Source organism: Octodon degus, unplaced genomic scaffold (genome assembly GCF_000260255.1).
Source record: "Octodon degus isolate 3935 unplaced genomic scaffold, OctDeg1.0 scaffold00233, whole genome shotgun sequence".
Classification (NCBI taxonomy): Eukaryota; Metazoa; Chordata; class Mammalia; order Rodentia; family Octodontidae; genus Octodon; species Octodon degus.
Window position 1 is genome coordinate 2,573,438 of NW_004524809.1, and position 25,795 is coordinate 2,599,232.

General features: G+C 44.7%; 1 protein-coding gene across 9 annotated transcripts in view; it reads right to left on the reverse strand.

Annotated features, from left to right (window-relative positions):
• Window positions 1-697: 697 nt before the first annotated feature.
• Window positions 698-25,795, reverse strand: part of Tmcc1 (transmembrane and coiled-coil domain family 1) — a 248,757-nt gene continuing 223,659 nt past the window's right edge. For all 9 annotated transcript variants that reach the window (XM_023705965.1, XM_023705964.1, XM_023705967.1 and 6 more), the window contains 3 exons: window positions 22,050-22,984; window positions 3,471-3,606; window positions 698-1,853 (listed from right to left, as the gene is read on the reverse strand). In XM_023705965.1, coding sequence (XP_023561733.1) covers window positions 1,539-1,853; window positions 3,471-3,606; window positions 22,050-22,984 — 1,386 coding nt within the window. In that variant the 3' untranslated portion in view covers window positions 698-1,538. The remainder of the gene's footprint in view (window positions 1,854-3,470; window positions 3,607-22,049; window positions 22,985-25,795) is intronic.

Below are 25,795 nucleotides of genomic sequence, written 5' to 3' on the forward strand. Positions count from 1 at the left end.
CTCTAGATAAGTTCTAAAAGTTTAAATTCCACCAAGATGATGGAGCTGGCTACAGGGTAGGGAAGAAGGCTCAACTCATTTCCTATACTGCCTATAAAAAGTCCGCTGAGCAGGGTTAGGTTAGTAAGTCTGTCTCAATTAGGAGGAAGCTGGCAACATTTTACACTCACAATTTGGGTCCTTCTAACCTGACGTTTCCTTTTCTGTTCTTCAAGAGAATCCTCTTCAGTTGATTCTCTTAGGCAAACAGAATAAAGCTTTGCGATTAAGGGTGCTGGGGCCAGAATGCAGACAGAAGACTCCATGTCACTTTGGTTTCAGTAATTCAGGGTGTTAAACAATAAATTAAGGGCATATGAGGAATTACTTAGGACTCTCATACACAGTTTTGATTTCTCCTAGACACTCCTAGCCCAAGATCATCAGAGGAACATTTGCCTGGGCAGCACAGTCCCAGCCCTACCACACTGGTCTGTAGAAAGAGCCCCTTCTTCCTGAACATCCCTTGCCTCTCCAAACAGGCCACACCCAGGAAGTGGCTGTGTGGGGGAAGGGGGACACCAGAATGCAGCAGCAGCCAGAGGAGGAAGTGCAAGCTGCATCTTGAGCCAGGGGCTGCACAGGGCAGTGTGGACAGCAAGGCTCTCCCTGAACTGTCCCGGACAGGAGGGGCAGCACACTTACATATCCACACATCTTCATTTAAAAACAGCACTTCTTTATTTTGAAGGAAAAATAAAAGACCTTCCCAACCCTTTCCAAAAAAACCCAATAATAATAATAACAATAATAAAAATCCTATTAGAAACCATAAGGAAGCACTGAGAGTTTGAGTATTACATTCTTCAAGTATGTGGTTTGGGTTTTTAAGTTGGTAACTATACACATAAAAAAAACAAAACCTTAAAAGTGAGGCCAAGGGATTTTGCTTAAAATGAAGGATTTGGAGGGCCACTTCACAATGCTGTAGGACTGCAGGGCCCCTCTGGGCGTGGTGCTCTCATGGCTCCTGGCAGGGTCAGGTCCTGTGTTTACCTGCGAGTATGTTCACACCAGTGGCCAACTGGGGTGAAAAGCCAGGGAACGTTGTGTGCCCTTCCACCCTGAATTAAAGTATTCAGACCTGGAATGTGGTCGGATTTCACAGTAGTCAGCCTGGGCGCAGAGTGGGATGAGTCAGGGAGAGTGCCATAACTGCTGTCCTGCCTGGTCTCTTCAGGGGTCTGAGTGCAGTCCTTCAAGCCACGATTTTGAATGCCCTTCAGTGTGCCCAACTGTGGGTTCATGTTAAAGGACTGTTTAAGATTTGCATCCCAAGAAAATCATGCTACATAAAAATGATCCAAGATTTTTGCCCAAAAAAATGTCTTGGATAAATCTAAAAAATACTATTGCAATTGTGTCTCTTGAAGAAAAAAACATTATTCTAAATGTAAACAGATTCACTCAACTCTTCCGCTGCTGCAGAGGCTCCTGAGCAGGCAGGACACAGTCTTGCTCTCCATGTGCACCGTGGGCAGGAGCACTGTCGGGCAGCATCATCTAGGGGGCGAGAAGAACCGCTCCATGTAGCCGAAGAGGGCGTCCCAGTGCTTCCAGAGAAAGGCAACAAAAACCACGAGGAATAAAGTGCTGAACGTCCTGTTGCGAGTCTTCATGAGTGGGACCACACAGTTGGCCACCGTGGACACAAAGACCAAGAGCACAGCCATGACAGCCAAGAGGATGTTAATGAGCTTGCCCAGAAGGTTTCGTGCAGTGGCGTTCTCCAGCCCCTCCAGCTGCACCACCTGTTGTTGTTGTTGTTGCAGCTCCATTTTGGAGATGCGAGTCTGACATGCCTCCAGGGCCTCCTGCAGGACAGAACAGGAGGAATGCAATGGGACAGGGCAGGACAGGATAGGGCAGGACAGGAAGTCAGGCCTGTTGCCATACACACACGCTGGCCACCCACCCAGCCAGGACTTCCCCAGGTGGGTATCACACCCTGGCCACCCTAATTTATTTGGTCTGGCACATTTTAATGACAAGACCTCAAATATCTGATATTTTTTCCTTTAAAAATTATTAATCTAAGTTACCTAGGATACACATAGTTATTTAACATAAACACACATTTTTATTTGAAAACTCAGCTTGGTAAGTGCCCAGCCTTACAACTAGGGACCTGGAGAGGTTAGGGATTGGTTTTTATTTACCAGATCAACAAGGACAGTCTTCTGTAGGAAGCCACCCACAACTTACTTTTTCTCTGCACAGCAAGTCTCAGAGCCTGCTCCAGGCTAACACCTAGAGATCCCCTGTCCTTGTACTGCCCAGAATGTTGTAGACTGGGTGTATCCCAGTGTTTCAGTCAGTTCCTTCCTGGGGACTTTAGGTTGTTTCCAACTTCTTCAACGTATAACTGCTGCTGTGGGCATCTCCTAAACATGCCTCCCTCCATACTCTGCCTTGTGCTTTCTAAGTCAGCCAGCACCTGCCATCAGTGGGAGGGAACTGACTTCCCTAAAGAGTAAAAACTTCATCTTGGTGGCTCTCACACACAGGACCAACGATCACAAGAGACCCACTTCTTCCAGACTAAAATCTTCCTCTAGAGTTCACCCAGGGACCTGAGCCTGTATCCTTAGCTGTGTCCAGTAGGGCCTGGCACTGGGTTTTAAACACCTTGCTTTCCCAGGGTGAGGTAGGATAGGCAACATGGGCTTGCAGCCAGCTACACAGTGAGTGGCCAAGGGGCTGGGGAGATGGCTCAGTAGAATAAGCACTTCCCTGGCAAGCGCAAGGGCCTGAGTTCGATCCCCAGTTCCGCCAACGAAATGAAATTAAACGAAACCAAACCAAACCACAGTGAGTGACCAGGGTGCTACTCTGTCCAGAACCACCTGAGGAGGACTTCCAGAAATATCAAAAGGACCCCTGGAGAACGTGCCCTTGGCAGCTGCTGGTAGCTCTGCTGAGCTTCTAGGCTGCTGCCCTTCTCTTGGACCAAGTTCTTTCAAGAGGCCTGTAGGAAACCATTGAAGGTCGAGTCCCTTAGATGGAACTCTTGGTATAAACAAAAAGAACTAAACTTTCTATTTCTTCATGGGATAAAGCAGGCTGTTTGTCCAAAACATTACTACCAAATGGTAATGTGTCTGCCAGAGATGTAGATTTGGCAGCTGGGACAGAAGCCTCATCGCCTACATAAGAGTAGAGGTTAGATGGCCTTCTAACGGTCAGAGCTGCTCTGGGAACAGGAACCAGTGGATAGAACTCTGGTTTCCTGTAATTCTAACATCCTCCAGCCAGGTGAACCTCTCTAGAGCTGCACAGAAGTCTGAAAAGGTACCTCAGTCATTGAGAAGGCAGATGTATCACAGTGAGGACAAGCTTTTCTGGAGATTATTTCCTCCAACTTCCTCTTGTCTTCTCCTTTTCTAACACTCTACTGTTTGTTTTTATAAAACCTTATTCTTTACATTTACCTGGATGTCCCGGGCCCGTTCATAGGATTGATAGGCAATTTTCTCTTCCATGCTGGCCAACTCCTGTTTCAAGTTCAAGATTTCATTCTGGTGGAGTTCTGTTAGGTCATTCAGTTGTTCTTCTAATCGTTCACATCTACAAAGGGAGAGGTCACAATTTGATGCACTCTGTATCTTTCCTTGTGCAATTTGCATCCAACCCCCAAGTCCATTCTGCAGAGAAGGACAACAGGATAAATGAGTGGCCTGAGTAACAGGGCATGCTTGTCACAAACCCAACTACACAACACCATGGCCTGCCAGTCTTCCTAGAACAGTGTCTGTAATGTTTGAAGCCTTAGTTAGCTTTGTGCTATTCAGATTCGGAGGCAGCTCTGCCTCTGTGCTGAGCTGTATAACATCATGTATGTGGGAACTGACCTCCTCACTCCCTGGCAGCCCCCTTCACCAGGTGGTTGGCTCACTCACCTGGCATCTGTGCCTTAGGCCTAGAGGGCCATAGCATGGGGCGGCCATACCTGGATACCACAGTGACCAACACACACACACACGCATGCATACCACCCTCAGGAGGTACTGGTGGAAACTAGGATGACTCGAGGTGCAAGAAAGCCAACAAGAAGCTCAAAGGGCAGAGATGGCTAAGTGTCTGGACAAAGTGTCCAGGGAAGGTAGTTTTCCTGTTCCACTCTCAGTACCAGGGCTGAGACTTGAGTGGTAGCAACAGAAACTGGGAGGATGGAAGAACACAAAGGTGTGGAAGGGGGAGCATTGCACACAAGGGATGCCAGTGTAAGTCCTCAAGATGGGGCCAGCCAGCATGTCTATGGATAGGACAGAGGCCTGAGTAACTGTGGCCAAGCACAGACAGGAAGATTGGAGGGGCTGAGTTCCCCAGGAGCAGGGAGCTTCATTCATCTTGTGTCTGGCACTGAGCCCACACCCAGAAGGTCTGACTATGAGCTGAACTGCCCTGCATGTTTAGAACCTAGTGGACAGAACAGGTCTGCAGGCCAAGGTCAGAGACTGCAGGTAGACAGAGAAGGTGGAGAGATGCAGAGGAGCCAGACTAGCACCCTCCAGAGGGAGGGATATGGGATGCAGGATGGGCCACAGCATGCCCACTGCAGGGCTCAAGGCAAGTGCTTAGATCAGAGCCTGGGAAGTGGGCTGTCTGATGGTGGTATGAGGGCCAATTTGACAGGTGGTATTTGGAATTCCAGGGACTGACCAAAAGGTTAGTGGGTAGCAATCAAGCTGAAAATTACATGCTGAAGACCAAGACAAGAAGAAGATGAGATGAGGGGAGAAGGAACTATGTCCAGTTGCAGGGTTGGAATAGAGCTTCTGAGTCCATCAGGGTCGCTGGCAGGGCTCACTTCCTCTGCCCCTGTAGTACAGCACAACATAGCATAGAGCACTAGTCCATTCTTTCCTCTTGTTTTGGATTACAGTGATAGTATACACGTTGTATTCAGGGTTTTTAAGGAAATTATAGGACACTTAATCTATAGGATTATTTTGTAATACTCACCCAAAAAGTCAAATAAAGAAGAGTGCAGGGTATCTGTACATCCACACTTTAGAGACCCCAAAAATCCAGTAGAGAACCTGGATTCCATGGCAATGTCCCCCATGAATCCAGCTGGAGGCCTAGAGCACATGACAATGTCTCATGAAAATTTGTATCAAGAATCTACACTGAGAAGGCCCAAAGATCAGTGGTGGAAGCTAGAAAGTCTGCGCCAGCAGGATGAAGGATCTGTGCCAGCAGGTGGAGGGATCTGCACTGGAGCCAGGAAGCGATGCTCAAAGTTAAGGACCAGAGTTCCCCCAAAGAGAACCATAACGATCCTCAACAACAGTGAGGGACCTGAGCTTCTCCAATGATGAGAACAGCTGAGTTCCTATCAGGAAAACTGGTATGGCAAGCTTCTTCAGGAGAATCAACAGCACACCATGTTTTACTCCTGTTTTCCTTTTGTGCTGTTGGCAAGAATCCTTAGATGAGGTTTCCACACCCAGAACCACACTGATTCAGTTCAGTTGGATGTTACAAGTTGACAACTAGTTAATCTGCCATACTTACTGTTAATACAAAGAATTTCTTTGTTTAAGATAATTTTTGTGTTATACTATCAGTGTTCTATCTTACATTCCTTCCTTTTCTTTCTTTATTTCTGGTAGTAGGGAATGAATCCAGGGCCTTCATCCTGTGCTACATTCCCAGACCCTCTTTCTCTTCTGTTTTGGAGACTAGAGTTAGAACTTGTGATCCTCCTGTCTGAGGCATCCCAGAGTGCTGTGATTAGAGGCTTGTGTCACTACACCCAGCTAACTTCACTCGTTCTTTAAGAAACAAGGATTTAAAAAGTCAGCATCTACAGTTGATACACACCTTTAATTCCAGGCTCTGCTCAAACTTGAAATCCTCCTGTTTCAGCCTGCCAGGGTGTGTGTAGAGGGATACAGCCTGACCCCTGTACTGATACTGAATCCTGTTTGATAGTTCTCTGCCATCCTTGGAAGGAACCTGTGTCCCTTGTGCTTCATGCACTCTTGCTCCTGCCTCCTGCTATTTCCCCTAGTATGCAGGACAACACTCTCTGCACCTGTCTTGTTCTATTCACTGCCCAGGCCACTGGCTTAGAAACAGATGCCACCTCTTCATCTTGTTTTCACCAGGTGCCAGGAGACTACGTTATCACACTGTGTTTCAGTGAGTGTCCCACTTCAGCCCCATGTGCTGCAGTATTTGGAGTGTGTGACAGTGAGTTCTTTCTTTACTAGAGAGGAGCTAGAGATTTTTCTATGTGTTGGTCTCACTGGGAGTAATTCTCAGAGTTGAGAATGTGCGTAGTATGGAGGTCCCAGGTTCAATCTAAAATATCAAAAAGTAAACCAAAACAAAAAGCAAAGCAACATAACATGTAGCAATTGGTATTTAATGGACAGCTGGATCTGGCAGTAAGTAGTTCTCATCTGAGTGTCAGGGGCTGGGGCACAGGCAGGGGAGCACACAGACACAGGTGGTCCCACTGGTGTGTGTCCCACAAGCCACCATTCTATCTGCCTGGCCCACATCTCCAGTCTTTTAGGATGGCTGAGGATCTCATTTGATATTCCATGTCACTAACAAAACAGATGGAAAAGGAGCAACAGTATCAGAAGCTGCTACCATTTGTGCAGTGCCCACTCTGCAAATTCACTTCTGCATCTCTAGGAAGGCAGAGGTATAACCTTCATCTCACAGAGGAACTGAAGTTCGGGGAAGTTCCACAGTGACCTAGTCATAGCCACACAGCAGGGAACAAGGATTCAGCTCAGCTCAGTGTGACACCTAACACTGTGATGCCATTCTGAAATGAGTCCAGAAACCCAGATCAAACAACTCCCTTTTAAAGTAAGGCATCTTCTTGGCAGCCACCCAATTCCACAGCCACTGAAGGGATGGGTCAGCATTACAATGGTTGAGGCAGCAGCCTGATGCCAGGTGGCAATGATGGGAGGAAGAGGGTATGACAGAAAGACCAGGGACATGACAGGAAAATGACCCAGTTAGCAGTGATGTACAGGCTTGAAGCCTGCTTGCTGGGGTGAGGCAGTGGGGCAACTGCTCTGGAAATGGCTTGGCAGCTCCTCAAGAGTAAACCCAGATTTCATATCAGGAGGAATTCTGAAGAGAAATGAAAAGCCATTTCCACATACAAACGTATATGGGAATGTTCATACAGCATTATTTGTAAGACCAAAAAAAAAAAAAAAAAAAAAAAAGGAAACCATTCAGGTGTATAGTTCACCATGTAATAATAAATCATTTTGGCGGGGCTGGGGAGATGGCTCAATGGAATAAGCACTTCCCTGGCAAGTGCAAGGGCCTGAGCTCAATCCCCAGTTCCACCAAAAAAAAATCATTTTGGCTGCTTATAATAAAGTATCCAAGTTCTGTACCTGAATCTGCTTGTCAAGAGCTAGGAAACAAGTTTCTATTTATTCTATTCTCATTCCATTTATGGACACTCACAGACACAGCAGGATATAAAACACAAATGTAAATGCAATTTGCACCGAGTGTAGCAGTGCATGCCTGTAATCCCAACATTCTGGGAAGCTAAGGCAGGAGGATCACAAGTTTGAGTCAAGCATGGTAACTTAGCTAGAGCCTGTTGCAAAATAAAAAACAAGAAAAGGGTTGAGGATGTGGCTTACTACAAAGGCCCAGAGTTCAATGCCAGTACTGGAAAAACCAATTTTACTTTTTGACCTCCCTTTTTTTTTTTATTTTTTTATTTTTTTTATTTTAGGGGAGGATCTATAGGGTGTTCAGGGTCTCACTACTAGATGTGACTCGTAGTGTTCTGCCTATTTACAGCCTCTCAAGAACTGGAATTACAGGCATGTGCCACCATACCCAGTTTCAATTGCTGTCTCCATGTGCCCCAAGGGGGGGGTGGGGCTGGCACAGCAGGCCCGGGGATCAAATGAACCCCAGCCCCTGCCCCTGTTTACAGGCGCTTTAATCCACTGAGCTATTTGGCTGGCCCCTCCCTTCTTTCATTATTATTTATTTACTGATACAGGATCTTGCTACACAGTCCAGATTCCAGTGATCTTCCTGCCTCAGCCTCCCCAGCACTGGGATTACAGGCATGTGCCACCATGTCTGGTTCTGGGCTGGCACAGCATGCAGTACTGGGCATCAAACTTGGGACCTTGCACTTGCCAGGCAGGCACTTAGACTGTTGAGCTATCCCCCCAGCCAACCTTCCTTCCTTCAAATACACTTGTCTCATTCTTCTTGCCATTTTCATGAAGCAGTTCTATAGTTCTCTTCCGAGTGCTTTCTTTCTTTCTCTTTCTTTCTTTCTTTCTTTCTTTCTTTCTTTCTTTCTTTCTTTCTTTCTTTCTTTCCTTTCTTTCTTTCTTTCTTTCTTTCTTTCTTTCTTTCTTTCTTTCTTTCTTTCTTTCTTCCTTCCTTTCCTTTCCTTTCCTTTCCTTTCCTTTCCTTTCCTTTCCTTTCCTTTCCCTTTCCTTTCTCTTTCTTTCTTTCTTTCTTTCTTTCTTTCTTTCTTTCTTTCTTTCTTTCGGTGTGGAATGGGGGATTGAACTTTATTCTACTGAGCTATTAACCCCCACCCCCAGTGTTTTCAGTTGCACTGTTGTGGCTTCCCTGATGTCCTGAATTGAATCAAAATGTTTCTCTTTCATGGCCATTTGACTTTCAGGAAGAGCCAGAATCCATAATCCAGATCTGGTGAGTAAGGTAGATGAAGACATAACTTTTATGAGCCTGTCTTTCCATTGGCTGGCACCTCACAGCAGCCTTTACTGTTTTTGACTACATAAAGACATTCATGAAATAGGACTTCCAGAAGTACCTCAGAAAGTGTAAAGAAAAATGGGATGAGTTTATTTATCTTTTTGATACAGGGTCTCACTACGCAGTTCAGACTGGCCTTGAACTCACTTTGTAGTCCAGGCTGGTCTTGAGCTCACTTTGTAGCCCAGGTTGGTCTCGAACACTCAACGATCCTGATCCTCCTGCCTCAGCCTTCCAAGTGCTGGGATTACAGGCATGTGCCACCACACCCGTCAAGATGAGTTTATTTAAAGGGAAGGGGCTTAATGGCAAGAATAGTGAGAACAGTGTTTAAAGCAAGGGGATAATGGAAATGTATTTTACTGTAGCACATTTGAAAAAAATGCCAATGTTGATCACATATTTTGATTGTCCCTAGTATGCATATGAAATTCCAGGGCCCTAAGCAAACCTACAAGCACAGGTGGGTGATTTCTATACTACTGCCCCTACATGGCCTCCTAGTGCAAGCAGAGCCCATAGGAGAAGCAAGATTCTGGTGGTTCTTTTTTTCCCCTGCACTCTAGCTTTGTAACACACAAGTAGATGTCTGTCATCCTAGCCAGGACAATGCCTAGGACTAGGCCAGGAGTATTGTCTGCAGCAGCTGTTAGCTCTGGCTTGGCCTTGGTGTTATCTGTCTGGTTCCTGTGTCTATACCCAGATGAAGCCAATAGAACAGAAAACAGAAGATAGCTTATTTTTGGTTTTAGTGGTGCTAAGAACTGAGCTCAGGGTCATTTCATTCAACTACATGCCTAGCCCTTTTTATATTTTTTATTGTGAGACAGGATCTCCTTAAGTCACTAAATTCCTCAGACTGGGCTCAAACTTGTGATTCTCCTGTCTCAGCCTCTAGGACTTCTGGGATGCAGGTGGCTTATCTTTACACATGGCACAAGGTAAGAGAACTAAAGCCTTCCAGCAGACAGAATCCTAGGTGATACTGATAGGTGTGAAGTCAGCCGAGGTTCTTCCAGGGATTCACCTCATGAGGACAGACAGGGAAATGCTTCCTGCTGCTGAACTCTGGTCTCAGATCACAGAGGGACAAGTGGCTCAAAGGGGAAGGGGTGAGGTTCACAGGGAGCTGGGCTTCACTCAGCTCAGCTTTAGAAAGGAGCTAATGGCTGTGTCTGTGCATGGGGGAGACGGCAACCTGGAGGAGAGGACAGAGTGTGGCTGGGGAAGCAGAAGAACCCCATCAGGGAGGTACTAGAAAAATGTTGCCACTCAAGAGAGTCACAGGGGCCTCAAGAGCTCCTCTGATTCTCTCTAGTCAGGAACCTATTTTTATCTTTCAGACAATAAATGTGTGTAGATTTCTTTTCACAATACACTGATATTTTAATTTTATGAAAAAATAAATCAAATTCTACAAAACAAACAGGCTAAGTGTGGTGGAGCACATCTGTAATCTCAGCACTTGGGAGGCTGAGGCAGAAGGATCACTGTGAGTCCGAGGCCAGTCTGGGCTACAAAGTAAAACCTTGCCTCAAAAAAACCAAAGCCAACCAACCAATAACCAGACAATAAAATAAACTTTCTTTTCAATGAATTAACACACATATATGATATATATATATATCATATATGTATATATATATATATATATATATATATAGTTTCTTATATAAGAGCACCATGTGATACTTTTTAGCTTGTGTGTCTGACTTCACTTAACATTGTGTTCTAAGTCACATTCATTCATTCACATATGAATGCCTCATGTTTGTCTGTATGTTTGGCAGTGTAGTGTAGTACTCTTTTTGTATGTGAGTAGCACATTTTTCTTATCTGTTCATCTGCTGATGGGCATATATGCCGTTTCCAAGATCTAGCTATTATAAACAGTGTTATTATACACATGGGTGTGCCTGGATCCCTGCCACAGGATGATCTGAACTCTTCTGTGAAGATATCTAGGAGGGAGATAGCTCAGTCAAATGGAATTTCTACTTCTAGTTTTGTGAAGAACCCTACTCTGACCTCTACAGTGGTCATACTAGTTTACATTCCCACCAACAGTGTGGAAGGGCTCCTTTCTCCCCACATCCTTGCCAGCATTTGTTATAATTTTTTGATTATAGCTGTTCTTTTCTGAGGTAAGAAGGTATCATGGTGTAGTTCTAATTCACATTTCTCTGATGGCCAGTGATGATGAACATTTTTTTGCATGTATTTATTCATCACCTGCAGTTGTTTCTTCTGAAAAGCATTAATTTCTTTTTGTTTGTTTGTTTTTTGCGGAACCAGGGATTGAACTCAGACCCTTGCGCTTGCCAGGGAAGTACTTATTCCACTGAGCCATCTCCCCGACTCCTCTGTTGTTCTTTTTTGATTAGACCTTTTCTTCTGGTGGGGGAATGTAACATTTTGAGTTCTTTATATATTCTTTTTCTAAAAAACCTAATTGATGTTTTAGAATAAGGAAAATAGTAGATGTGCTATATAATTAATTACCCACAGTGAATACAATTTAAAAAGATAAAGCATGTAGAGACGAACTAGTGATAGGGGACACAGACAAATATGATCCAACATAAGCATAACTGGCATGTCTAATATAACAAAGCTAAGAAATAAACAGAAAATGAATTGAACACATACGAGATGTTCCATAAAAGAAATGATTACAAAATCCTGTGAAAATGCAGCTATTTTTCCATTTCATTTTCTACAAAATGTAATGTATAACGCTTTATACGGAATGTAGCTCACATTAAAATTCAAGAATGAACAGTCCTTTAAGTAATCAGTGTATAGTAAATCATGTATACTGGTGAAAAAAAGTAAGACTTGTTCATAATAAATGTTCTGAAGAAAAAAAGGAATGGTCCAAGAACAAATCCAGCTAAGATGACATTTAACTAGCAGGACAAAAATAGGTTTCCTTAAAGCTGAAAGAATTCAGAAAACATATAGCTGGGGGTATAGCTCAGTGGGCTGGGGATATAACTTAGTGGCATAAGCGCCTGCCTGGCAAGCACAAGGTCCTGAGTTCAATCCCTAGTACAAAAAAACCCACAACCCCCCCAAAAAAAAACCCCAGAAAATATAATATGCACTAGCCCTTCTTAGAGAAAAATATTAAAATATGAATTTAAAAAGAGCATAAAAATAAGAACATCCAGGTTTTAAAAAGCTGTTAACATTTGAATCCCCCTGGATATTAAGCTTAATAATGAATCAACTACACAAAGAGAATTATAGAAAAATGGAAATATCCTATATCTAGGCAATAAAATACTAACAAAATTTGGAAAGGCATAGAAGAAAGTTTGAGAATGTTTACTAACATACTAACATAATAATAATTATTATTATTTTTGTCTTTTTGAGACAAGGTTTCACTATGCAGTTCAGGCTGGCCTTGAGCTCACTTTATAAACCCAGACTGGTCTCGAACACAGAACAATCCACCTGTCTCAGCCTCCCAAGTGCTGGGATTACAGGTGTGGCCACCATGCCTGGCTTCTCTTTTATATATTCTTGATGCTAGTTTTCTGTCTGAGAAGTTGCTGGTAAAACCTTTTTCCCTTTGTGTAGTCTGTCTCTTCATTCTGCTAGTTGTTTGCTTTGTTGTGTAGGAACTTTTTTCTTTTGAATATTTAATTAATATTTTAGTATTTATTTGGTACAAGGTCTCACTATGCAGCTTGGACTTGTAGTGATCCTCCTGTCTCAGCCTCCTCAGTGCTAGGCTGGCATGGCATGTGGTACTGGAGATCAAACCTGGGTCCTTGTGCTTGTCAGACAGGCACTTAGACAACTCAGCTATTTTCCCAGCCCAAGCTTTTAAATTTGATATGATGCCATTTGTTGATTCTTTTTTTTTTCCAATTTTATTTATTTATTTATTTATTTATTTATTTATTTATTTGTGTGTGTGTGTGGCCAGCTCAGCCCACCAGGGGGCGGGCTGGCTGGCATGTGGTGCTGGGGGATTGAACCGCGGTCCTTGTGCTTTGCTAAGCTTGTTCTAAGTAGGTGCTTTAGACCACTGAGCCATCTCACCAGCCCCCATTTGTTGATTCTTGCATTATTTTTTATACCACTGGGGTTCTGTTCAGAAAATCCTTGCCTATGCCTATGTTTTCAAATTTTCTTCTATTTTATCTTCCAACAAATTGTTTTAATATTTGGATTTTTGATCCCTTTTGATGGTGATAGTGGTGTAGCGTCAGTCTTCTGCACGTGGGCATCTTCATAAAGAGACTGTCTTTCCTCTATGTTTTTTGACTTTTTTGTTAAAGATCAGAGTTGTACAACATATTAGTTTTAATTACTCTGAAGGGATAGGGAAGTATATGAAACAGTGATCATGTAAAAGATCTACAAAACAGGTTGTGAAACACTGGGATCTGAGAGCCTAGAGGTGTGGACTAATGATGGATGTACACAAATCACAGGGAACTTGAAAAATCCCTTGGCACTTGCTTTGGCATTGATGAACCTTATTCCAAGCCAATGGTGACTGGTATGGTGGCATACACTTATAATTCCAGTTACTTGATTATAAATTCAAGACCAGCCTTGGCCACCTACCAGGACCTTATCTCAGAATTAAAGAGGGCTGGGGAGAGGAATGGCAGAGCACTTGACTAGCATGAGTGAGGCCCTATTCAATCCCCACCAATAGGGGACCAGAGGGCCAGAGCAGCCAGTGATGTTGATACACAAGGCATGAGCACATCAAGATTGTGCATGTTGTTTGCATACTAGCCTTGGTCTGCCCACCTCATGTAAAAGTCATAGTACCAAAACAAACAAAAACCACCCTGTCTTCATTCCTCATCTCCTGTACTCACTCTGTGTGCAGAGCAGAGGTGCTTTCAATATGCAGTGTGTCCCCGATGACAGCTTGGCCCAGGTTTGTACTCAAGGCTAAGCTCTGCAGCTCAGGCTAATAGGATGGGCAACCCCATTAGCCTGTGAGGAAATCTCCCCACTCCAGAGGACCACTCTGAAGCTTGGACAAGGTAGTGGGAGCTAGGATGGTAATGCTTGGCACAGTGAGTCACCACTTCCTGGGGATCCTCCGCGCACCTTCACATTCCCTAGTGAGGCAGTTCAAGCAGCCAGCCTGTTGACTGCCACCAAGTTTCAAGTGCTCTGTGGCTCTACTCTTCACTAATTCTTTTTTTTTTTTTAAAGATAGGCTCTCACTATGTAGCCCAGGCTGGCTTCAAATTCAGTTTTCCTATCTCAGCCTCCCAAGTAGGGGCAGCATTCTTGGTGTGCATCACCATCACATACCATGTGCCAGGCAGGGGTTCCCGCTTCTGACAGGTAAAGCTTCATGGTCACAATCTCTAGTACACACTTTGTTTCTCCCTGTGACACACACAATGGGCTCACTGGACAGGCATGCATCCTTCCCAAGCCTCTTCTTATTCTAATAGACAAGCAACAAGAAGCCAGGTGCCTGCACCTCCCTGGCTTGAGTGTGCCACAGCATTTACCTCTGGCCTCTGAACCCATGGAACTGTGTTTTTCTTTTTTCTTTTTTCTGGAACTGGGGATTGAACTCAGGCCCTTGTGCTTGCCAGGGAAGCACTTATTCCACTGAGCCACCTCCCTGGCCCCTCTACCTTCTTTCTAGGGATGTCTTATGTGTATGTGAGGGAAAGTGTTATAAGACTCTTTTGGGTACTAAGGAGGTACGCTAAGGACTGAACTCTAGGTGGATTTACCACTGGGTTACATTTCCAAACCTTTATAAAATTTTGCAAGAGGGCTTTCATAAATTTCCCAGGCTGGCCTCATGCTTATGGTCTTGCTGCTTTGCTTTCCTAACATCCTGAAAGACAGGTGTGTACTATTGACATCTGTCCTCAGTCAACTTTATGTGATCGCTAAAACTCCTCAGAAAGAGCTGGGCAGAATCTGTTCATCTTCTCCACATGTGCGTAGAAATCCAGTCCATGGGAAATTACCAGAAAAGCCTCTTCCAGCTGAGAGATTTTCCAAATGAGGCAATACTTTCCAAATGCTTCCAGACACAATGCAGCATAAGCAAGCAGTTAAACATCACAGTAGCATCTGGGTGAGTTGTGTGACCTCCATTTCTCAACAAATGATGCAAGCAGGTTAAGAAACTGATGAAGGTAAAATGCAAAGCTATAGAACTCAAGGTGAAGTAAGACTCACTATGGGTCCGGGTGGCCTGGCCACATTTATCTATTAACTAATAACTATCAGCCTTTGTTTCTCTCTTCAAGCCTTAAAAATTAACTGGAAAATTAGGCCCTTCTGAAAGAAGAGTTAAAAAAAAAAAAAAAAAGAGCAGAAAAGTTGTAGCTGTTACTATTTTTGATTTTTTTGAGATAGGGTCTTGCTATGTAGTTCACTATGTAACTGAACTTGCTATATTAGCCTAGGGTGACACTGAACTCAGCATTTCTCATGACTCAGGGCCTTTTGAATGCTAAGATTTCAGGCATGTATCATCACACCCAGCTGCAGCTATCACTGTGTAACTGAAATCTTACGACACTCAGACAAATAGCTGTTTGGTTAACCACACTGAGTGCTTCCAATCTGCAGAAAGCATCAGTGAGGACAGCTTGAGAAAACAAAAGATGGAGTCAGGGTTTTGCCAAAGGCCCCTGTCTTGGAATTAGGCTCTTCTGGGCTGGCCTATGTACCCTAAAGAACAGTGCCATTATAAAGACACTGTCTCTACTCTGTTGACCAGGCCTCAGCAGTTTGTTTCTCAGCTGTCTATACAAACACATAAGCCACAGGTGAAAGCACAAATCTGACCACACTTGGCACTAGCATCTATTCAGGGCTGCAGGCTTAGAGAGGCTTAGGGAACCCATAAGTGAAACCACTTTGCATGCAGCCTGCTTGTCATAAAGAGCCCAGGAGGAACGTGGTGGCGTTTAGTGTGAGGACAGCATGTGGGGGACCGTGCGTGGGTAATTTATTTAATTACCACAAGCTTCAAAACATCAGAACAGCCACCACTCATAAAAGAATGATAACCACCCTTCTTCCATGCCTTTTATGTGTAGCATCTGCCTCCAAGGAACTCAGGTGTATGATGTTCTTTCTACATGAAACCACATTTCATTCTTCCCTGAGAGGTGCTTCAATTTTATAAGAAAAAGAAAAAAGAAAAGAGGGCCGGGGACATGGCTCAGTGGAATAAGCTCTTCCCTGGCAAGCTCAAGGGCCTGAGTTCAATCCCCGGTTCCACCAAAAAAAAAAAAAAAAAAAAGAAAAGAAATAGGAGGCAGGAAAAAGAAAAGAAATAGGAGGCAGGAGGCAGCCAGGTGAGGTAGTGCATGCCTATAATCCTAGTACTCTGGAAAGTTGAGGCAGGAGACCATAAATTTGAGCTTAACTTGGGTAATTTTGTGAGACCCTGTCTCCAAATTTAAAAAAGGGCTGGGGATGTTAGCTCAGTTTAAAGGCTCTGGGACCCAGTATTGGGAAAAAAAAAAGAAAAGCAGATGTGGTTGTTTCTAATTCTAGCACTCTGGGAGGTTGAGGCAGGAGGATAACAAGTTGGAGCTCTGCCTGGGTAATCTAGTAATTTAGCAAGAGAACACACACACACACATACACACACATACAGCCAGAAAGAATCCAAAATTCCCTGTACTGAGGATGTGAACCACTTGGTTTTAGGTTTCACTGTTATCTCATTTTTTCCTGCACTATTAATAAAACAAAATCTGAACAAAAAGGGAAGAGAATACTACGGTCTAGCTCCTACTGATCCCTACTACCGCATTACTAATATTGGGCTTTCTTTTGCTTACTTCACTTGCCAGTGTTTACTTCCTGTCTAGATTCTGAAATGGAGAAACCAGGTACTCTATTAAATATTAACATCAAGCCAGAGGCTAGGGGGAAGGAGGGAAGGTAATTTGTGTACATCCTTTCATATGTGAGTACATATGTATTTATAAGGCACTGGGGCCTAAACTCAGGGCCTTCTTCCTGAGCCCTTTTTATTTTGAGACAAGATCTCACCAAGTCACTAATTTGCCCTGGCTGAACTTGACCGTGTGGTCTTCCTTCTTAAACTTCTCAGGGTGTGAGGATTTTAGGTGTGAGCTACCATGCCTGCTTCACATGTAAGGTGTTTTTTCCCTTTTTCTTTTTTTGTGTATTTGGCACAGAGTCTCTCTATGCAGTTCAGACTCATAGTCATTCTCCTGTTTTCAGCCTCCCCAGTGCTGGGATTACAGGCATGAGCCACCATGCCTGGACTTGGTGACCGGTTCACTGCACACAGGAACAGGGCTGGCGCGGCATGTGATGTAAGGTGTTTTTTTGAGACAGGGTCTCACTATGTAGTTCAAGGTGGTCTTGAGCTCACAACTAGCCCAGACTTGCTTTGAACTTGCAGTGATCTTCCTGCTTCAGTCTCCCAAGTGCTGAGATTACAGGTGTGTGCTACCATGCCCAGCAACATGGAATTCTTAAAGCCCAAGAATGCCTCTTTAAGGAGTTTCAATCTCCTTACAGATGCCAACTAGATTTCTCTGGATCTGGAGGGTAGGGACGAGGCTAAGCTCTTGTAGCATGTAAAATTTTGGTTGCCACACTGTAATCACATGCATGCAGTTCCCCTGGGAATACAAAGCTAAAAGCAGTACACATTTTCAGGCTCTGTTTCTAATGCATGCTGATCCTGGAAAAGTGATTAGTCACTTCCCTGACTGAAGATAAGCCAAGGCCTCCTGGTTGAATTTCTGCTGCATGAGCAGTTGGATAAGGGAACACCCCAGGAATGTGCCCACCTGCAGCATTACCATGTAGGCATGGCTCCACAGTGCTTCCCTTGCCAGGCAATAGGTTGGTAGCAGGTCACTAACGCAAGACGGCTTGAGAAACCTGCAAGACAGGTCTTGAGTACAGCAGAAGAACCAGGTCCTAGAGCTGACACAGGCAGCTATGGGAGATGATTGTATTATTTCCCAACCACAGGTGCAGCCTGCAGGGGCTCCTCTAGGATGTGAGAGAGGGAGGACAGAACATGTTGTGGGACCTGGTGTTGACTCCTGGCTGAACTGGGGAAAGCAGGTTTTCCCTTGGCTTTTTGTTACCATGTTTGTGTTGAAGCCTGAAAAAAGGCAACACTGAACATGCCTTTCACTGAAAAGAGAAAAAGCACAGGATCAGTGCTCACAGGACTCCAAGGGTAGTCAGTGCAGGACCCTGAAGACAAGAAGCAACAGAAAACCAAGGAATACAAAGAATAAAACCTACAAGAGACTCTGGGCAAGTTGAATACCAGGGAGAGTCATTCACCAGCATCCAGCACACTCCTGGCCTCTGCATAGCCCAGAAGGTGTGGAGAGAGAGGGCACAATCCAGGGCCCCATATATGGTAAGCATGTACATTCCCACTGTGCTGAACCCCATCCTGAGCTTCTCCTCTAAACCAGGTACCCTACTTGGTGCAGTGCTATGTGACACTGGAGACCAAATCCAAAGTGATCTCATTTACTGACAGCCACACTCCTGAAATAAATATCACTACTTTGTTTACACAGAGGGAGAATCTGAGGCTCACAGGAGTTCCCTGATCTACTGGAGGCCACACAGGTCAAGTAGTGCTGGAATGAAAAGCCAATTTAGGCTTGTTCAAGTCCAATGAGTTAAAGGGAGTTACTAATAAATTGATTTTCTTCCTCTCTCTTATTTGTTGACTGAGCTGGAAAGAGTTCATGGATACATCTTTTAATAGAGTCTTACCCTTCCTAAGAGCTCCTCCTGGCTGGTTTTGACATACCTAGTCCATTTTTAGTGGACAGGTCTAACACCTGGGATAAGAGAGCTACCTCTGAACATTGTGACATGCAATGATGTACAATGATGCCAGATACCACCTGCCTGGCCTAAATGGACCACCTAGCTGTGGCCTGTTCACCATATGTATGGACCACTCATGGTGAAGACCTCTGACTCACTGTGCTCTTAGGGCTTGGTGTGGGCTGCAGGATTCCTGGGCTTTGCAATACACACACTTAGGTGCTGATTCACAAAGTACAGAAGTTCCTCTGACCCACCCTAGCACTGCCACACACTGGCAGCAGCTGCAGCCTCCCTGCAGAAGCAGGACAGAAACCACTAGGTCTTCCTTGGGTGTCTTCCCCAAATTCACACTTCCAGGGCACCAAGGCACAGGGAGCATTTCCCTCTGGAACCCTATTTTAACTACACTCACTGAGAACAGGACTGGTCCACAATTTTTATCAGCAAATTATATGTGAAATGAGCCCTAAGAGCACAGTGAGTCAGAGGTCTTCACCATGAGTGGTCCATACATATGGTGAACAGGCCACAGCTAGGTGGTCCATTTAGGCCAGGCAGGTGGTATCTGGCATCATTGTAATCATTGCATGTCACAATGCTCAGAGGTAGCTCTCTTATCCCATGTGTTAGACCTGTCCACTAAAAATGCTTTGCCTCTGTGACCTGGCAAAGCACTTCACCTTTCTGGGCTTCAGTGTGGTCACCTATAAATTAGATAAGAATAGATACCCCTGGGTCCCTTCCTGCTCAGAAGCACTCTGGAGCCAGCTGCCAGTACAATCTGTACAGCACCTGTATAAGACAGAGCCTTCCAAGGTTAGCATGGATCCATCACTAAATAGTTTCTTTTTAAAAAATTTGTGTGTGTGTGTGTGTGTGTGTGTGTGTGTGTGGCCAGCTCAGCCCACCAGGGGGCGGGGCTGGCTGGCATGTGGTGCTGGGGGATCGAACCTTGGTCCCTGTGCTTTGCTAAGCTTGTTCTAAGTAGGTGCTTTAGACCACTGAGCCATCTCACCTGCCCACTAAACAGTTTCTATCTCCTAGCTCTCTCAGACATGACTCCCTCTAGTCCAGGGCCCCACGCAGTTCAAAGAATGAATACCCAGTTCCTGGGTAAGGGCTGAGGTTGGTCTGGACCCAGCTCTTAAGCCGGCCAGGTGCTGAGGAAACTCAGTGGTAGCCATGGCACAGTGTGGGTGCAGAGAGCTGATGTCCCACATCTCAGGACATGTCCTGCACCCAAGCCAGCAGATGCTCCTGGGCCATGGCTGGCCTGCACCATAGCAGCAGAACCATCTGGACAGACAGGGATTTGGAGAAAGTATTCTGCAGAAACAGCAGAGATGGGGTGAGGATGTACTCAAGGGGGTTTCATCCACTGCCTACTCTGGGAGACCATATGAAAACCTTTCCACAGTGTGCACATTCGCAAAATTTTAGAAATATGTTAAATACAGTGATTCAACTTTTAGTAAGCACATACTTGGCCCTAGGAAGGCCCTATCCCACTGCCAATGCAATTAGTGAGTCTCAGGAGTAAATCAGCATTCAACCACTTCCCTGGTCCTGGTGTAAAAGGACAATGGATGGAGGAGAGCCATGTGTGGAGCTTCACATACAACTTCCTGCTGAGAGACTACCCCAGGCCTGTGTCCCCTCGGTGAAGTGGACAACCATGAGGACAGGCAAACGCATGTACAGTCTTGCAGGGGAACTGCAGGTGCCACCATGCGGGGTTATCACACAACCAGTAGTGACCTGTGTATGGTCCCTTTATAGCTCTGAGAAGAGAGAAAAGAGCCTGGGTCTCTCAATCTTGTACAAAGGCACATATCCACTTGCTGCTTTCCTCACTGCCTTCTCAGTGGGTTACTGTAATTAAAACACCAAAAGAAAATGTTTATGCAGAGCAACCTCACTCTTATATGTGCAGCTTTATCTGTCTTACACCCACTTCTCTTTCCCCTTCCTTAGACTCATACTTGGGCATGGAAGGGACGGGACTGAACACTGACCAGCATTTTTGCCACTTGAGTACTGGCATTGTTTCAACTCTTTTCAAAGATGGCTGATACACACAAACTTATTTTAGGCCCTGAGGGTATGTCATAAAAGCAGACTTCTAAAAACATGTTTTGCACAGGGTGATGTGATACATGCCTATAATCCCTACTATTGGGCAGGATGAGACAAGAGGATCACAAGTTCATGACCAGCCTGGACAATTTAATGGGACCCTGCCTGTCTCAAAACATAAATAAAAAGGTGTGACTTAGTGGTAGAGGGCTTGTCTGAGTTCAGTCCCAGAACTGCAAGACAAAACTAAACAAAATAGCTTAAGAGGTGAAAGAGACCCTCAGAGAGTGTTGGCAAGCGATGGTACAGCAGAAGTATGAGCATCCACTTTGGTTCACAACCCAGACAGAGCCAGACTCTGAGCCTCCAGACCCTACAAGCCCAGTCTGCAGGTCTTTGGTTCCCCAGAGTCTGCTGCCTGTCTGTGTCATGAGGTTAAATGTGACATCACTTCTGCCTGCACATAAAGGAGCATATCTGGAGAGCAGCCTGGAATGGTGCTGTGTGTGTGACATGAAACACAGACAAGGCCGCCAGGTAGGGATGTGGTTCAGCACAGAGCATGTGGCCATCAGGAAAAAGCCTGGGTTTGACTCACAGTGCAGGAAAGAAAAAGCCCAAAAGGCTGGCTCCTACTTTGGCACAGATGGTAACTCAAAGCATTCAGCCCTCTGAGAGTTCTCCAGTTCTGCAGAGCCATTTACGCTCCAGTCTCTTTCCCATTCAAACATTTGCCAATGTACAATAAAGGTAACAGGCATTCTTATCTGAATTTATTTGCAATCTGATCTCTCTGTACCAATTGCCCTGATAGGTATAAGGCCAAATAGCCACAAGGTTCATTACATTTTGGCTGGCTGTATCTTTGCTATCTATGGAATTTTATTTTTTTGGAGGGAGGAGATGGGATCTTTCTATGTTGCTCAGACTGGGCTTAAACTCTCCATCCTCCTTCCTCTGCTGCCCAAGCAGCTGGGATTACGGGTATCTGCCACTATTCCTGGCCTCTACACATTCCTGATAAATATCTTCTGTATTGCATGCAGCACAGTTTTAGGCTGCAATGACTGTGTGGCTCTGTGGTAAGTACTAGAGAGATACCTTAGAAAGTCTTGGCTTCACTTTACAGTCCTGAAGTGGAATAGTGATAGGATAGCTAGGAGATACTTCATCGGTGTAAGGGTCCTGGAGTCATTTGGTTGCTCTGCCTCTACTTTGTTGTCTACGAACATGGATGTCATATGATGTAACAGAAGTGCTCTGCACTCTCTAGAGAAAGATGAAGACCTTCTAAAGCCACCTCCCTGTGTTCAAAAAGGAGGAACCCCAAGAAGGTATTTAGGGGTTCATCCCAGGGCACTCACCTGTAGCGTTCCTCCTGAAGGGTCTGCATTATTAAGGAGTAGTCTCTCTGGTAGTGCTCCTTGAGGGTCTCAAAGGACTCCTCCAGTCTGGCCTGGGTCTCTCGGATCTCCTGGATCTCGTGGAGCAGTGCATCAAACCCTGAGCTCTGCATGTCAAGGGTGTTGGTCTTGGAGCTGGACGCCCCCACAGCTATGCCCCCTGTGGTGCTATTGGCCCCCACTGAGCCTGATGTGGCACTAGAGCAGTCTTCTTCACTACCATACTTTGGGCTGGACTGAAAGTTTGAAATCACCCCCAAAACTTTTGTGCCATCCTCCACTTGGCCTTCCTCTAGAGAGTCCTTCAGGTTAGGGATGTTGTCTGCACTGCCAAATTTATTCCTAATCAGTGAGGCAATCTCCCTGGGCTTAGAGACCACAGCCCCTGCTGCTGAGTGGGTTGCCTGGGAGAAGCTGGAGAAGCCACCTTTGACACTGTCCACCACGCCTTCGCTGAAGCCGGTCACCTTGGCTCCCACGTCCTTCAGGCCCTGGTGCATGTCCCTGAAGACATCCTTTGGCTGCCGGGGGATCCCATTCTGCTCCACTTCTCGGAGTTTCCGGTGGTAGTGCTCAAGTTTCTTCTGCAGTTGGAGGATGGTCTGGGCAGACTTCTGGTTCTTCTTCTCGAAGACCTGTTTGATACGTGGGGCCTGTTGCTTGTCGGCGCTGTTGGCGAGCTTCAGATACTCGGCAACGTTGTCATCCCGGGCTGTCTGTGCAATCTTAATCTGCTCTGTGAGTTTTAGGATCTTCTGCTGTAGGTGGGCGATGGCTGCCTTCGTGCGCTGAGGGTCAGGGATGCCATCTGTAGGCTCAGTGTGGATGCTGCCATCTGTGCTGGAGGCTACCGCACTAGAAGCTTGGGCGAGGCTGCTTACTTCCAATCGCTCGATCTAGCACAAAAGCAAGAGGGGATGTTACAAGGAGCCCAAGAGGACTTGTCTCCTGACTCAACGCATGCACTGAATACTTGGTTACTCTCAACTCCCAGCTGACACACAGGCCCCCTCCTGTTCTGAGCAGGCCCTGTCCACATGTGGATCCTGTCTTTATATAAATACATCCTAAGCATTACACACAGTACATGAGAAAGATTGTGCAATATAGTCAGCCAGGGGTGTTCTTCACAGTATTTAAATTACAAAGCTCTCTATTTGGGTTTAAAACATGAATTGATTCACATTCTTCATGCATACTTTTGTTCAGAAGCAAATCTATGCAAGACAAAGCTACATCTGCTTTTCAGCATAACTGCATGAAAATCATTTCAGTGTTCAGACAACTGTTGATTTACAGATCAGTTACCTGATTAGTCACCTCAGAGTGTTGGTGAGCACAGGTATGATAATGCCTAGATACAAACATCAACTTTTTATCACATATCTCTGCACCTAAATCACATTGTGAGCAGTGGGAATGCTCTCTATTCTAATTACTGGTATTAGGAGAATGAGAACATGGTGCTGAACTTGACAAAAGGGTGATTTTAGTCATTGGTCAATGAATGTTACCAATGCTACAGTGGAGGGAAAGAAATCCTTATGGAAGGGCTGGCCAAATAGCTCAGTGGATTAAAGCACCTGCAAGCAGGTGCAGGGGCCAGAGGTTTGATCCCTGGGCTGCTGGCCTTGCCCCCGGGGCACACTGAGCAGGCAATTGAGACTGGATGTGGTATTACGTGCCTGTAATCCCAGATCTTGGGAGGCTGTAAACAGGCAGATCACTATGAGTCCAATCTACTAGTGAGATCCTGAATACCCTGTAAGCCCTTCCCTAAAATACAAAAAAAAAAAAAAAAAAAAGGAAATCCTTATAGAGGTGCTCTGGGTGTGGCTTATGGTGAGTGAAAAGAGGGCTCAAAGGAAGGGCCCTAAAGAATTCTGTGTGTTGAGCAGGAATAGAAATCAATAATAAGATAATCATCAAAGGGTAAAAAAAATTCCCATTACAGTATCAAACTATAATTTTACCATTCTGGAGAAAAACCACAGCGTTTTTCTTGTTTCCTACCCATAATATGTCCCAGCAGAGATAATGGTAGCATTATTATGCATTTTTATAGTAATAATATGTCAAATCTGAAACAGTCATAAAATGCCAACCTAAAAATTAAAGTGCTAGGCTGGAGGTCCATGTTTTCTTTTTCCGCCTTGACTGTGTAGCCTCAGTTTACCAACTCAGTAGGAGTTATGCTGATATCTGAGCCAGAAAACATTTTAGTTCATTTCTAGATTAACATATTTTCATGGTATGGATGAAAACAGCAATGTTGGCTCTGTGGTCAAACATTTATTAGCACAGGTGAGAGCCTGGGTTCCAACTCCAGCATGCTCTAGTTATCTCTCTTAGATTCTCAGACTGCCATAAATGCTGATTTACATGTAATCAGTTAAGTAAAGAAATGTGGACAGAAATCAAATCCAGTTATTAACCTGAGAAGATCAAAATGGACCATACTAGTGAAAAGATGGTTTAGAGACTAGGATCAAATTTGGTTATACTTCTAAAATAAAACAAACTTTCAATTGAGTATTATTTTTACAAATGATCACATTTTAGATGTGATTTTTATTTCTATACACAGTAACTATGAAGAAAGTCAGATTGTTTCCATGTGTGCCCACCCAGGCAGGGTTCCCACTCAGGGTGATCCATGTGGCTTCCAGAGGACAGTGGACAGAATCCAAGGCCTTGGCCTCCACAGAAAACCAATCCATACACCTGCAGTGAAAAGGCAGTTAATCTGACACTGAAAGCAGGAATCATAGGGTGATATGGAAACTCCTCCAGATTTTGAAAGCAGGCACTGGTCTTAGGAGGGAGACACTTAGAAATGGGGTGAGCAGAGAGCAGTGGAGAAACTGTGGAGCAGCAGAGGTGAATGGCTTTTTCAAGCTGTGAACAGTGCTTACAGGCAGTCTATGCTCTGAGCTGTATGGTTTGTCCTGAAACCTGTTAGTTTTCAGCTGAAAAGCGGTCATGGTGCACAACCTTACCAACTGTAAGATAGAGATAACACTTTACTCAGGAGGCTGCTGTGAGAGTGGACTGTATTCAGGAGCATAAAAGTTTAAAGCAGTCCGCAACATAGATGAGGCTGTTAGCACTGGTACTGTTTTTGTACCATCTGCGTAGTTCTTTCAAAAATTCAAATATTAAAAAAAATTCAAATATTAAGATTCTAAAACAGATTTCCTCCTAAGACCATTCACATTTCATACACAAACAAGGAAAACTATGGAGCTGAACTAAGGGAACACTGGCCTTCAATACTATAGGACTGTGGTAGCGAACTTATAGATGTCAATACTGAAAGCTTAAAAAGTTTGCTGTCACTTTCACAGAAGTTCACTTTTCTTTCTAGACAGTGGGCCTCATTCATTCCTTGAGATGTGGCCAGCTAACCTCCATCTCTCCAACAAGCCTGTCCTCACAAGGCAGGCCAAAGGCATCTGCTGATGCTCTTTCCTTACCATGTTCTTATGGTCTGTCTTTTTTGATCTTCCTGTTTTCTTTGAGAAGTAACAGCAACCATGTGGCCAACCAGTTCTGTTCTATCACTATAATGAGCAGTTTATAGTGTTTTGTTTGCACTTTTGACTCTTACTGTTTTTTTGTTGTTCTGTTTTGGTACCTACAACCAAACTCAGGACCTTGCACTTGCCAGGCAGGTGCTGTGCCCCTGAGCTATATCCCTGGCCCCT